The 16,135-nt window shown below is 35.7% G+C and overlaps 1 protein-coding gene across 1 annotated transcript; it reads left to right on the top strand.

Moving 5' to 3' along the window:
• The first annotated feature begins 3,698 nt into the window (after positions 1–3,698).
• LOC137387133 (NFU1 iron-sulfur cluster scaffold homolog, mitochondrial-like) lies at positions 3,699–14,385 on the top strand. Its single transcript, XM_068073447.1, has 7 exons — positions 3,699–3,840; positions 4,442–4,548; positions 7,552–7,690; positions 8,879–9,069; positions 11,212–11,315; positions 11,433–11,573; positions 13,796–14,385. Exons 1-7 carry the CDS (start codon positions 3,752–3,754, stop codon positions 13,877–13,879), a joined length of 855 nt encoding a protein of 284 aa, XP_067929548.1. The 5' UTR covers positions 3,699–3,751; the 3' UTR covers positions 13,880–14,385.
• The last annotated feature ends 1,750 nt before the right edge of the window (positions 14,386–16,135 follow it).

The following is a 16,135-nucleotide window of genomic DNA, read 5'->3' as shown; positions in this document are numbered from 1 at the left end:
GCTCTCATGAAAAAACACACCTGAAATAATCTAGAAATCCTAATACCTTCCACTAACAGTACACAACCCTTCCAATAGCACAAGGGTTTTTTAAGAACAGTGAGCGAAGAATGCATAGTCTGGTGGAGACTTCAAAGCTATCAGCTATCGATAAGATAAGTGTTGTGTACAAAATTGCAACTAACTATAAACCTCACAGTTTTGTTTACCCAACTCTAAAAATCAAGGTGTGGTGGTTCAGGTCATTGACTTGTCGCATTTCATTCGTCACAAGCAATAATGCTTTTCCTATTTCGCTATCACAATAGGTTTCTTCACTAGAACTGCTAAAAAAAGATACACCAGAACTTTCGAACAACTGACACGACTTACATTATCAATTTATCATTTGCTAATGTAAATACTCAACAATTTCGAGCTGTTAGCTAGCTATGCAGAGTCACAACTTTCTGATAACTGGAAGTCGAGAAGTGCAAATGCATTCAAAGTTCAGTGTTAAATACTTCAGTTCCATATTAATTAGTTTTAGAAGCTAGTTGATAAGCAGTTAATCTACATGCGCCATGCGCGTTGTGAGAGGTGGCGCAAAATAAAAGCTGTCTTTCGTGACTCACACAACATCCAAAAGTTGATCATAATTAATACTTGTGAAGCAGCAGTAAAATCAAGTAGGTTAAGTGTATTAAAATACAGAACATTGTGGGTTGTATGCTTGCCCTCACTTGTTTGTTTTATTTCAGCGTAAGTGACAAAATTAATATATTGAAAGAAACCGTAAACGCATGATAGTTATAAGAATAATGGAAGACATTAAAGTTTTCGGTTTATTAAAAGGTCAGCAAGTACAATAGCATTGCTGCCAGCCGACATGCTGGGCCCCATATTGGTAGATATATGCAGTATGTAGTAAGATATTTATGCATTGGTTTTTTCATCTTTGTTATATGACATTCACTACTACGTGGTAGTGGCTATCTGTCAAAAGTATTGTATTACAATACATTAAGCTTTTAGTGGCTACTGTAGCTTTGAACACTATCTTAAAAATTGCAAATTCTTGTTATCTTACACTATCTCCATATATATACTTCCTATCCTTTCAACACCATTTTACCATGTATGTTTCTATATTTCATGGTCGAATATTTGCCTCATTTTTGTCTGCCAGTTTGAATATCAGGTGTTTAAGGTGACAAATCAAGGTTCTGTTGATTACACGGACACTAGCAGTGATATTGATGCTGTACCAAATAACGGTGTCATTTGATATGAAAAAGCACATTAAATTACATTAGATAAAAGTTATACACAATATAGTGTTTTATTGTGCAATATGTCTTTGAGTGTATCAGCAAAAATAAATTTGGTATGTTCATTTGTAATTACAATTATGACATACACAAATCATGAAATAAAATATGTCATCACTTTCACTTGTTATCTACACATACCTGCATGTATTGTCTTCTACACATACCTGTACGCTATTGTCATCTACACATACCTGTATGCTATTGTCATCTACACATACCTGTATGCTATTGTCATCTACACATACCTCTATGCTATTGTCATCTACACATACCTGTATGCTATAGTCATCTACACATACCTCTATGCTATACTGCATCCGGTTACTTATTGTCTCTGCTATTTATAAACACTATTAGGCTGGCAGTCACACGCGCCGGCGTGAGAGATCATCATGTGTGATAATTATATGTAGGTGTGCAATTATTCTTAAATTTAGAAAAGTAATTGTGGGCCGCAGGCTGGCAAGTCAAACATCTGGGTTTGATTCCCGTGCGATGTAATCTTTTTTCTGGCGTGACTTCAGACGAACAGACACAACCCTTATTATAGTAAAGATTGCTAGTTTGATTTCGTTGCGAAGTTTATCTCTACCCATGTACATGAGACATGGGTCCCACACATGAGGTTAAAGTTTACGGTTATTATGCTCTGCTACTGAGTTGCCAAAACTTCATTTATCTTTTACCTGCAGCATCTTAAAACTTCTTGCTCTTCTCTTAATATTTGCACATTTCCTACTCATAAACATTAGTTGTAGCATCATTTTATGCATGTTGCTTATGTGAGTGCATGCTAGTGTGTATCTGTTTGTATGCTGTGCTTCTTCTCAGTTAGCTAACATTGTTTTCATACTTTTACAAAAAATGTTCTAGCGAGAAAACTAAAAAAACAAAAATACCACTTTCTACTATAACAAAAATTTTCAAAACTGTTCTTTCCAGCTACCTATAAGAGAAACCACAACGACCTGCAGCGATCACTCTTTTTTATGGAAACCTTCAGTAGTCACTACATTACAAGCCAGTTGTACTACAAAAAGATTTTCCAAAACTGTTCCAAAATTAATACACAAATAAAATGCAGAGTTCTCAGCGCTCAAAAAGCTTAACAAGTGCTTTTAAAACTACTGCCTAGTTCACACGAAAATCAATCTCTAGGAGATGAAATAACGCGTTAACTTTATGTAGAGCATGAACAAGAGCGGACGGAAAAAATGGTCTATTCTCAAATTGCTCACTCCTTTGTTTCTCTACTAAGAAAGCTTGTTAGTTCTAAATGGAAACCAAGTATTCCAAAGGTTGGCTACTTGCATCTGTTTGAACTGCTTGAATTCTCTTATAACAAGTGCTGTATACAAAAAATGTAGAGCTAGAATTATGTGAAGCTAGAATTATGTTTGACAGATAGTAAGACTTTTGAAATCAACATGAATACCTAATCTCGCATAACCATATTCATCACACAATTTTGTGATTTACTGTTTATGTTTCTAGTTTATATATTGTGTGGTATTTGTGATTGTATTTGTAGGCAATTTGGAGCTTCGGATAAGGAGCTGAGAGTAGGAAGGACCTGTCACAATGAGATACTACAAAATAACTGACACAAGTAGCTTTACTATTTGTATAACCCCTTTTACAGATTGCTTGTTTATGATAATTCTTTATTGTTATTTTCATCATTTCTAACAGTATAAACAGCACAAAACAACTTTAGTTTTAACACTATTTCTAGCCCTAATTGTAGGTCAATGCAGTTGTGTTATTTATTATTTCTTTACGGTTTTATTGCATATCTACTGAGCAAAATAAACCGTACAAGCAATGGAAAACAGCCATAGTCTAGAGGGCCATGTGAAAAGGAGGTTAGAGATTCAATTTCTAACAAAGTTGTTCCCTCTGCCAAATCAACTCATGCAAATTATTCTGCACTCTGACAGGCCATTGCCTAAATGATTTTTTGGTGAGAAAAGTTTGAGTGTTGCAAGAAGATGGCAGTGGGGTGCAGGTAATTAGAGCGAATAATTAAGGTAGTTGCTTTCTAGTAGTGCAGGATTTCATTACAATTTTTTTAACAAGTAAATAGTACCTAGTTTTTGGTAAACCTCAATTTTACTGCCAAAATGTTTGAACAATTCGTTATCAAATTTACCTTTTTACCACATTTACCAACAAATGTTGTCTTCTCTTGCCCTGTTTTTGTTCGAATATTTCTAAAATTATTACCTAATGCAGAAGCCTTTGCTACAACCTCGTAATGTATAAGTAGTCTAAGTAAAGTCTTAGACTCTTAGCGCATTCATAAACATAACCCTGCTTAGATACTGGTACGACGGTCCTTTTAACGCACCCGATATACGTGTAGGCTTTGTAATTAAACAGTACGGCTATATCAAGGTTAGAATGTTTTCGTTTAGCCAGTAGCAAATCTTTGCGGCATGTTTACCAATATTCTAGGAAGCCTCCGTGCTACAACTAGCCGGACTTGTGGCCTCTCAAGAAGTATTCGAAATTGTTCTAGCGTCTGGTTAGTTGAAAATTATATATTTTCATGCTCTTGTGGCGGGTGCTGCTTGTATATCGATCGATATAAGTTTTCTGCATTTGTGTATTAGCGATATCAAATTCGGATAAAATATACCAAGTGTCACCTAATGCACGATTGTTAGAAGTACCTAAATGTCTTTGTTAAGCTTTTGTTTGAAGAACGAATTGGTCAAGAAATTTATAATTTCTCTACAATTTTCTTTGATTTTGCATAGAGCCAATGGCTTGAATGCTGTAGGCCTATAGTTTTCAATATTCAACAGTTATTAGATCTAGTGTCTTTTTTCAATCCATGCTCGAATAACGCACGATAGATTTTTATATATAATAATTTATGATCATTTATTATTATCTAATTTGACCTTCTGTTTGCTTCAACATGGTTAAAACAGCCAGGGAAGACCTGATCACCACTTTTGATACATAGTGCTGGGTAAATAACGACTAACTTTCTGGTGTTTTTTATTTAACCAATGACCGTCTTTGCACAGTCTAGTTTTATATTTTCTCACTAAAAATTGCCTATTTTTCAGCTTTTGAATGTCTTCCTGCTTTATCTCCTCCCATGTACTATTATTTAGTAGAAAGAATGCATTGGATCTCACAGCAAAGTCTCGCAGCCTTCATACATTAAAACCATCTCTTGTCTTGACTTACTCTAGATTAAGGCCATTCATCAAAGTACCAGGTAAATACAACAGGTTCATTTTAGCTCGTAAGTTCTTAGTTTTTGGTTTATGAAGCTGTGGGTTTAGTTTTGGCTATCTTCGCAGGGATTTCTCATGATACGCATATCCTGTTTGCTTTTTACTGTTCATTCATTTAACTTTGTTACAATTGCAATCATGAAATAAATTATATCTGTTTGATTTTTTACATGACAATAAACTTAAGTTGTCTTGAATACCTACACCATCATGCCTGGTTCTACTGATGCGTGTTAGTTGTCTAATATTTTATTCTGGTGAATAGTAGGTATATTGCGGCCACCAACAGTTTCAATTCATTGTTGTGGTATCATGATATATTCATAAGTAGCAAATCTATAAGTTCACAAGTATTTAGGGCAGCAATCTTCAGCAGGATGCCATGCTCACCCTTATCCCACAAAACAAAATAATCATGACGCTCTATACACATGCACTATTTAAAAGAAATTCTGACAACAGGGAAGTTTATATATTAAATACAAAGGATTGTGGGGCAGACAACTTAGCTTTATTCAGTAATGATGTTATTGAATAGGCAGTAGCGCGTGTCAACGACAAACGAGTGGAGTCGTAATGTCGTTATAGCTATGGAGCCAACCCTCTACTTGGTCAACAGAAATGAAATGCTAATGCAACCACGTCATTTAATTCTGTGTGAGGCGTCTCGATAATTTTGTTTTATATAGCCTCATAAGCATCAGGCAAACATTTTGCTACTTTTTAGGGTGCTTCCTATAGTGCCCAGTCTTGTAGATACACCTTGTTAAAGACTTGGAATCTATTGTGTGCCGATGCCTATCAATATGAGCATTCTCATATCACTACCGCAGTATCGTTGATATCAGGAAGGTTTTATATTATTGCAACTTTTATTGTATTTTTATCAAGACTGTTCAAATATTACACAAACAGCACATGCAAAACATTACGTTTTTTCCTACAAACAAATATAAAAACTGTCACCTTTGTGCCATGTAACATGCCCCATGTGCCATGGGAAGTTATTGCATAGGCAACAGTCAATATGCATAGCTATTAGAATTTCAACACACCATTTTGTAAAGGGCAGGCTGAGAGAGGCAAATCTAGCTTTGTTTCCTACATATATTAAAATATTATTATTAATGTATAAAGTCTCTTGTCTCACACTTTTAGTAATGCCTCACCCACGATAAAGGTTATTTTCACTGACCATACTTAATTACTCTTAAACATGATAAGCCATCTGGTTTGTAAGCATGCTGCTTCTGGAAATTCTAAAATGGAGAGAAAAAACCCTCTTTGTGAAATCAGCCTTGACCAATGGTATGCAAACGATAAATACAAAAGCATAATGGACCAGCATGTCACATTTATTTATTGCCAATTTCATTAAGATTAACCTTGAATAAGCAAGACCAATGATCTCTTGGTTGACAACAAAATTTTCTGCTTGATGACCTCTCCATGAAAATTTTCAACGCTAATTGTCCTTCCTGTAACAGCAAAACTTCTAAATCCAACTCGAGTTGTTAGGCTTAATCTAGCCTCAGCGATGATAAATGTTTTTATTCATCATTATTTACGAGGCAAAAAAAGGCTAAAATAGAATCACCCTTCTGCTCTCTGACTTTGATTAAGATTTGCTATCATGCTTGTTCCAAAAATTTCTGACATCTACACTAATTAGATGCATGAATTAAAGCCTCATCTCTGCACTAGACGGTTTAGAAGCAAAATAATGGTCCACAGGTTCCAACTTTGGCCTTTATTTTAATTTTTTTCAGGATTTTGACCAGTCATGTTTAACAAATATTTTTAATTGATCACCTATTGATTAATATATATTTCTACCTACTGAAGATCGATATTTGCAGTTTACTGAAACTTAGTTTGAGATTATGGTAAGCATTTTAAGTAGAAAACAACCCCTACAATAAGTGAGCTGTGTGCTCATAGAGGGATTATGTGAAGTACATGTACATGCATCATATCTGTCATCAAAACAGATAAAATACTACTGTGAAGTGATCAAATGGTTCTGAAGAGGAGTTAGCAGCATGTTAGCATGCATCTCTTATTATAGCGTAAAATTTTCACCCATAATCTAGTTGTTAGTGACAGGAAGTGCTGACAGCAGTTGTAACAAATGTCTGTGGGCCAGTTAGTATTATTAGTTATTATATATTACTATTATATTCATATTATATTGCTTCCTGTAACAGCTACCATAGTTATGATCTTTGTACAATATTCTTGGTAAATTACTGATGAGTTATGCGTGAGTACTAATCAGAGGTTATCAAACATTGTATTATATAATTACGAAGTTTCCATATAGTGATGGTGTAGTGACACACCCCCATGTGGCGCTGCAATGCCATCACAGAAACAGCCGTGTCGCTCTTATTCTGTCAAGACACAGTGTCACTGTTTGGAAGCGAAACACTTGTGCGACACAAACACTCTTTGTGTCACGGAAACTGCCTTAGCAACCAAAGGACTGATGATGCAAGCAGACGTATGTGTTGACATAAGGCGTCACACAACCATCACTCTACTATAATGCCCTATGGGAACACGATCTGCTTGTCGGCCCAGCATACCACGTTGGTAATGGCACACTCAAGTGTCACTACACTATCATTGTATGGAAACTTACTGTAACAGTCTTGTACTTGACTCAATGTCAAATGGCTTTTCCGACAACGCAATAGTTACTGATTTAAAATTGTGAACCAACATATCGTTAGCCAGTTTAAATTATCGTTAATTATTTATACCATCATTGCTCTAGCTTAGCGAGGTTTGTCAGCTCCTGTAACCTTGTTGTCATTGAGCTGTCACATTTGCTGTTTGATAGCAGTGATGCTTTATTTTATCATTAAATATCTGCTGTAGATCCTTCTAAGAGCAACCACTGCTACAATCTTGCAATAGCTTGACAAAACTGGGCTCTTATTCTATATATTTATGTCTGTGCTATATTACGTTTCTTGTAGGTCAGAGGAATCTCTTCATACAGACGCAAGAGACGCCGAATCCGAATTGTATCAAATTTATTCCAGGTTGTGAAGTTCTTCCAGAAGGAACAATAGATTTTCCAAATATTCGGGCGGCTCAGGAGGCACCCCTCGCAAAGTAAGACACTCAGCTCAGTGCCCCATATATAGAGTATTCAAATACAACATCGCTAGCCAATTATATTGCTTTAAATAGCCAATAATTATGGGGCTGGTAAAAGCTGTGGTATCACTTAAGGTTTAGACAAGTCAAGACGTTGCTGAAGTACTGTTTATCTATTACATGTACAAGTAAGTATAACTCTTCAGTGAATCAGCCACAAAATGATGTTTCTTGTTACATGCGTAAACAAACATAAAAAAGACAGAAATCAGGAATTATTGAGGAGTTGAACAGATGTGTTTTAAAAGTTGGTAATCTAATAGTATTGCAGAGGAGTCGTCATAATGAATTGTAGCTAGTAGTAACAGGAAGTTCATAAACTGAAACATGTGATGGTGAATGTACCATGTGTGTGGGTGTACCATCCGTGTATGTACATGTATGTGTGGAAGTATAAATACAAATATTTTGGTCATAGTTTAAGGTTTACGCTAAGGTAAACCATTAAGCTTTGCACTTGAATTAAGGCGCTGTTTGGTATTGAATAGTGCTCTAAAAGGCAACCTAGATCATAGAACATCTATAGAATACCATAGAACATTCTAGAACATTGTTTTGCTCACTTTGTAATTATACCTTCCTTCAGTGGTCAAACCTTTGCATTCGCCTCCACATTTTTCATTGTAATTTACCAACACATAGTTTGATGACGTGGTAAGCGTTTTAATTAGGAAAACATCCCTACATCTCCTCATAAGAGAATTCTGTACATCACACACATCCTCTCTCTCTTACCAAATACAGCTGGAATAATTGTCTGAAGCCATCGAATGGTTCTTAACTGGAGGATGTTAGTATCGGGTTCATGGCGGCTTAAATTTCCTTAAAATATAGACCATAATCTACTACCACCTGATGTCGTGTAAATCTTCTACTTTGTACTATAGACTGTGGTTCAACAAGAATGTAGCTTAGAAACTTCTTACAAGCTCTTTAAAACTTGTAAGGACTCAAGTCTTATTAATGTAGCTTTGAGAAAAAAATTTCAAGCTCTAGTTTGAGTGTGAAAAGTTTTAATCATACTGAAATACTTACATAACTACATACATAGTCAAAAATCTATGGTTTGTTAGTTCGTGTATCAAAGGATCGATTTTTGTTTGACTGTTCCCTCACCTGTGTGCTACCCACTTGTTGTTTCAGAGCACTCTTTCGAACTCCTGGAGTAGTTGGTGTTTTCTTTGGCACAGATTTTGTCACGGTAACCAAGGTGGATGATGATTCAGTCGACTGGATGGTGGTCAAGGCCGAAGTGTTAGCGACTATCACTGACTTTCTGGCCAGCGGTCTCCCAATAGTCAATGAGGGTTTCGAATTATCCTCTAATGCTACAGGTAAATTGAAAACGGCTTGTTCTGCAATGGAATTTTTTCTTCTACAGTGAAGCCTTTTTTAAAAATTAACATACGATCAGCTCACGACTTTTCAATTTTTTAGCAATATTTTGACTCAACATATAAAGCAATTTGCTAAAGCATTGTAGTTTTGTGTGTCAGTAAACGCTCCGACAACGTAAATAATTTGTTCAGAGAACATTTATGTTGTAAGGACTTTACAATATATAAGAACAGTAAAATACATGTAAATTGCCTAATCCGTTCCTAGATTTTTCCAAACACACTTCTTTAGCACTTCGAAAAGAGAAAAATAGTGTTCACTTTTTAATTTAAGGACTGCACAGCAACTGCAATATTAACGGTTTGTATCCGGCCCCTTTTTTACTTTTTACCAATTTCACTCAGTTTATGAATATGGTAATTTCACATTAGGTCGAGAGGAGCTCACACCTTCAATGCCAATTTACATCGGTTCTTTTCATTTTTCTAGACAGTAATATTTATTTGATAAAGAAAAAATATTGTAAAATATTTTATATGCTTAAAGTAAAGCATAACAAAAATATGCCGTAGCTTTTCCATACGTATTATGAGCTGTTTGTTTGTAGAGTCTGTTTGATCGTCTTGCTATTCGCCACGGTTCGAGGTTAGCATAAATTAGCGCGTTTGGCTACACAAAAGCTCATGACATTAAGCTTGATATATCGACACTCCAGCGGCTGCACCAACAGATCGGCTTGTGGAAGTATTTTATAACTATCGCTCAGCTACTTATTTTCTGTATTTTGTCGACACACCTGACAGTCACTAATAGCCAACTATATCGCCAGGGTACTTGTATATACAGTCCAACTCGGATAACTCGCCCTCGAATAGCTCGAACAAATGGTTAACTCGAACGGATTAGTTTGGTCCGTTCTCACGCAATGATAAATTGCTTTAGCTAACTCGACCTCAACTTCGTTAACTCGAACAGTTTTTTGCCCAACGGCTACCGAGACGGCTGTTATCGCTTTAGAATATCACTTTATTCCTAGCCATAGAGAAAAACATCAACTTTTAGTAGTTCTTAGGCGATGTTATTACCACCATCAGCAAAATATTTTCGTTATCGACTTTTCTAAAGTTTTGTAAAAGATCAAATTTTTCCAAACATCGGCTTAGTGATGGCCCTTCGAAAGCAAGGAAAAGCGAAGTAACCTTCGGATAAACTTAAAGCAAAATCGGCAAAATTGATCTTGGTTAAAACGCTCAAAAGAAAAAGATGTCTTTTCTTCTGACCATTTCAACAGCGATCAAGTTTTGCCAATTTTAATTTGAAAATGTCCTGGCAGTCACATCACCTAAAACAACAAACAAATCTCAAGTGATAGAAAAATGTCTATATTTTCTGATAAAAATGTTTAAAACTACATTAGAAGCCTTTTAATTTGCAACAAGCCATTCATGCTTTTGATTTACATATAGTTTGTATATGTACTTGTATCTACGGATAAATACATGCACTTGTGACTGCTCTGATAACCTGAATGCTCTGATAACTCGAACACTTTCGCTCGGTCCTGTGACGTTTGAGTTATCCAAGTTTGCCTGTATATATTTTTTCTCTCTCAAGTGTGACAAGAGAGAAAGTGATGTTTTTAAGACTAACAACGAGATTCTTGTTAATCAAATTGAGTTTGAGAATTTACACCGACCTGACACTTTACATTATATGGAATTCTTTACATTGTACGAAGCAAAAACTTTACATAAATTGTTTATGTAATGTATAATTCACGTTATAGAAGCTTATACTGTATTTATAAGTTATACAAGTGTTGTATTTGAGTTTCTGTAGACTTGGAACAGATTAGGGCATTTCTATGGTTAAATAGGTTTCTACTTCCATAATTTTCTACTTGAGAGAAATGGTGGCTGGAAGGAATCACCTTCGTAAGTAGAGATTCCACTTTACAGAATTGCTTTAGACTTTCTGTATCAAAAGATGTAATCCGTGTAAAAAGCTGGAACCCTATAAAAGGCATCAGTCTATGCCCGTGCTTGCAGCAGTCTATTTAGGTAGTAAAACATTCTAGGCAGAGTTATCTATTCATACAAATTGAGAATACAATTACTCTATGCATTTTTTCAATGTAGAGATCTACGACGATGATGATGACACAGTTCAGTATATCAAAGAGCTGCTAGACACAAAGATACGACCTACGGTGCAGGAAGATGGAGGAGACATTTTATATGTGGTTAAGTTTACTACTGCACACGCTTGTTTCTTCTTCGTCTTCAATTTCAGTTAACAGTTTTCCTATCCATCCCCATAGCAACATAACCTGATAAATTACTTGCTTTCAATACTTTAGGGCTTTGATGCGGATAGCGGAGTGCTGAAGCTTAAGATGCAAGGGGCGTGCACTGGTTGCCCAAGTTCTTCTGTAACTTTGAAGGCTGGAGTGCAGAATATGATGCAGTTTTACATCCCTGAAGTAAAGAGAGTTGAGCAGGTATTTGGGCAGTGTGTAGGCCTAGATTGAGAGAATTACAGGGCTAATCTACTGTAAAACCTCTAATTAAATGTCACCACTATTTGAAAGCCACCTCTATTTGACTGCCACTATAGGAGAAGGGTTGAAAAATAGAGCGTCACCCTTTAGTTAAACGCTATATCCATTTGACCAACACTTTGACATTCAGTGACCTTTACAAACCTATATTAGAAAGTCATCAGTCGACAAGTGTCCACAAACTCGTACTATACCAATTAATTTTTTCTTTGTTTCTGTTTGTATCGAAGTCCGTTTTCAAACTCCTTAGCTTTTTGTTTTTTCGTTAACACTTTGAAAGCAGCACTATTGAAATTATTAGTAACTGTATCAGAATAATAGTAGTTCCTTATTAAGCGGGGTCTTGATACTTCGAAGTATGTGAAAAATGGTTTACATTTACGATGGTATATGAACGACTAGTTTTAGTTGAAAGTTCTGCTTAACTTTGCATGCGGCTAAAATTTTATCATTATTTGTGCGAAATGCTAAATGTAAAAGTTTTGCTTGCTAAAAAATTGTTTGTGCACTAATATTGATTAGTTCAGAAGTACAGAAGAAGAGTCCAGGTCAAAAGACATTGTGGAAGGTATTGAACTGCCAGAAGATGTTTGTTCTAACGAAAACAACAATCAGAACACAACTGGCTGAGCAATTGATGCAAATATTTTTGTTTCAAAATTGTTAATTTTTGTTTATGCATGTATTATAAGTATAGTTCGTTTATGTCATTAGTTCTTCAATATATATTTGTAGCATCTGATATATTATTATATAACTTACAAATTTGCGAATTTGTAGCATATTATTTGACAGCATCCTTACTGTTGTCTTAAATCGGCTTACAATGGATCGACGCTCATATTATAGCATTTGGACAAAAAACAGCAATTATAATCTTAATCATAATTTTTCTTTTTTAAATCAGCTAGTTACTAATATTACAACTACATGTAGTTTAGTCCCTATTATACCAGCTAGTTACTAATATTACAACTACATGTAGTTTAGTCCCTATTATACCAGCTAGTTACTAATATTACAACTACATGTAGTTTAGTCCCTATTATACCAGCTAGTTACTAATATTACAACTACATTTAGTTTAGTCCCTATTATATCAGCTAGTCACTAATATTACAACTACATGTAGTTTAGTCCCTATTATACCAGCTAGTTACTAATATTACAACTACATGTAGTTTAGTCCCTATTATACCAGCTAGTTACTAATATTACAACTACATGTAGTTTAGTCCCTATTATACCAGCTAGTTACTAATATTACAACTACATGTAGTTTAGTCCCTATTATACCAGCTAGTCACTAATATTACAACTACATGTAGTTTAGTCCCTATTATACCAGCTAGTTACTAATATTACAACTACATGTAGTTTAGTCCCTATTATACCAGCTAGTCACTAATATTACAACTACATGTAGTTTAGTCCCTATTATATCAGCTAGTTACTAATATTACAACTACATGTAGTTTAGTCCCTATTATACCAGCTAGTCACTAATATTACAACTACATGTAGTTTAGTCCCTATTATACCAGCTAGTTACTAATATTACAACTACATGTAGTTTAGTCCCTATTATACCAGCTAGTCACTAATATTGCAACTACATGTAGTTTAGTCCCTATTATACCAGCTAGTCACTAATATTACAACTACATGTAGTTTAGTCCCTATTATACCAGCTAGTCACTAATATTACAACTACATGTAGTTTAGTCCCTATTATATCAGCTAGTCACTAATATTACAACTACATGTAGTTTAGTCCCTATTATATCAGCTAGTTACTAATATTACAACTACATGTAGTTTAGTCCCTATTATACCAGCTAGTTACTAATATTACAACTACATGTAGTTTAGTCCCTATTATACCAGCTAGTCACTAATATTACAACTACATGTAGTTTAGTCCCTATTATACCAGCTAGTTACTAATATTACAACTACATGTAGTTTAGTCCCTATTATACCAGCTAGTTACTAATATTACAACTACATGTAGTTTAGTCCCTATTATACCAGCTAGTTACTAATATTACAACTACATGTAGTTTAGTCCCTATTATACCATGTAAATTTAGACAGAGTACAAGTACAGTTTCTACTCGAGTTTTTGTCCTATTGTACTCGACTCGCTGTTTCATTTTCAGGTAGAGGATGAGGAAGAGGAACTCTCAAAGTCTGTATTTAATGAAGTCGAAATGGAAATCCAAACTCGCCCAAAGCCAACATAACCCTTTTTATGTGTCACTAATGCACATTTACATAATACCTAAATCAGGTACATATGGCTACACAGAGGTAAATATTTACACTCTTCAAACACTTGATACTGGACAGTTTACAATATATTAGTAAACAAACTAGTGTGTTTCCCTCGTTCAACCCTCAGCAATGCATAATAGAGTTATGAGGGTTCAATTGAAACTGCTCGTCCAAAATGACTTGACTTCTCTGAAATGACCACTTTGCACTTCAGAAATGTGCAAGTAAATGGTGTTGACTGAAGGTTTTCTTATTGTTGAATGTGTTCTATATATATTATATAGAATAAATATATATAGTATATATATTTATTTTTCTCTAAGCTGATGTTTGTATACTGTCTAAGGACTCTGCCTATATTTTACTTGTCTAGTTTTACTGTGGTCTTATAATTCCGAGTGTTCAGTGTAACGCCGTAGTAGAGAAATCTTCTCCTCTCTGGATGACTCTGGTATGCATCACAAATATAATGAAGTATGTGTTTATTTGTTGTTGAGGGTAATCAACAGTTACTCATCCAATGTGTACCACAAAGTCATGTAAAGTGATGTAAATTTTGTTAGAGATGCAGTCAAAAACATTTGTGTGGTTCAATATCTTTAATAATGATATAATATTAATGAGCGATGAATGTGGGTAACTTCTGCTGCTATAGGTGTCATAGACATTGTCCTCACTACAACCATTAGACTGCCAAACTAATCCTTGAGCTGCATTAGAGGTGGAGCAGCATTAGCTGTTGATGGTGGTTGTTGAATGTAGGGACCAGCTATAGTATCATTTAAGTAATAGTAATCCATCATAGTAAGCTTTGATTACCTACACAAATGATAAAGTTGACTAGTTTTAAATGTCTGTTTGTTACATGCAGACACAATTCCAAATTAGTGACACAACATGAAAACGAATGCGCAATTCTATTTTGGTAATGGAACTCCAAGTTAATGAAACAGCTGCTAATAAGTAATGCAATGCCAAAAGCTTTATTTGGCTCACAGCGCAGACTAGTTCGTCACAATAAAAGCTACTACACGGTGATTGACAAAGGTGTGTCAATATTTTTCTCTGATGTGCTTTTGCTAGTGGCTATTCTATCATATTTGGATCTACAAATATTTAACTCCAGTCTACCAATCTGACACAATGGTTTGTGAACAGTTTGTGAAACAGATTTTCCATCTTTTATTAACAGGGCAGTCTCTCTGTTTAGTAAATACTCATTCATACTCATATTTATTTACCCTAAATTTAAAACTATTCTATGCTGCTATATTGCTATTTGGAACGTATGTGTGTTGTGTGAAGACAAATGCTTGTACAGTCACAAAGAATGGCTGCAGCTTCCTTTTCACTTATCAACTGGCTTTGCTATTAGTATACTAGCTTTATTGGCTTATCGTAACGGCTGTGATGACTCGCAAATGTCGTGATGACCCGCAAGTGCCGTGACCTAAGTCGTTAATGTAGCAAACAAATTCCATCATAAAACATGCCCTTTCTTTTCTTTGGACAGCAAAACTCACCTTGCTTGTGATGTTCGTTAGCTGATTCCATAGGCTGTGCCTCTGGCTCGTCTGACCCTGTGCCATGCCAAAAATATTCTCTTTAATGCCAACACCTTGGCCATTATGCACTTTTTTCTTCATCGCTGGAACCACTGTCATCGCCAATACTGCCACCGTGACCACGGTCACTACCACCACTGCCACCGTGACCATCGTTACTACCAATACTGCCACCACTACTGACTAGCACAAAGCCTGTTGATTGCGTCAATAATGACTCCTTAACCTCAGCTCCTGTCTTAACCTCGCTCTATAATGGAAGCAGGCATGACAGGCATCCTGTGGGAATGCTTCTCCTTGGTCGTGTCCAACTGGACAAGATGGGGGCACGCCACTGACCTGGGTGCTGGCATAAGCTCAGATCTACTTATCTCAGTCGGCCCCTGATAGGTCCAGGTCCACTCTCAGTAACCTCCTCCAGACCTTCGTCTACTGCTGTACAAGTCGCCAGCTCTCTTGGTGACTGCTGCCTCCCGCTCAACTTTCAGCTTAGCCATTTTTTCCTCAAACTTCCTTTTTAACTCTTTTTTGTCTCTCAATCTCAGCTATCATCCTTTTATAACCATCTTTGCCCAGCATTCCATGCCTGGACACCTTAACTAATAAGATATACCTTTCCCATTATGGATACTGTCCAGCCACTTTTTAGCACCCTCACTC

The sequence above is a fragment of the Watersipora subatra genome, chromosome 2 (assembly GCF_963576615.1).
Source record: "Watersipora subatra chromosome 2, tzWatSuba1.1, whole genome shotgun sequence".
NCBI lineage: Eukaryota > Metazoa > Bryozoa > Gymnolaemata > Cheilostomatida > Watersiporidae > Watersipora > Watersipora subatra.
Note: the sequence above shows the minus strand (reverse complement) of the source record. Positions and strands in the feature narration are given on the sequence as shown.

Coding starts and splice junctions, on each gene's coding strand:
- LOC137387133 (XM_068073447.1), top strand. CDS start 3,752: ATGTTTACCAATATTCTAGGAAGCCTCCGTGCTACAACTAGCCGGACT. Junction 9,070..11,211: donor ATTATCCTCTAATGCTACAG/GTAAATTGAAAA, acceptor TTTTCAATGTAG/AGATCTACGACGATGATGAT. Junction 11,316..11,432: donor GAGGAGACATTTTATATGTG/GTTAAGTTTACT, acceptor TCAATACTTTAG/GGCTTTGATGCGGATAGCGG.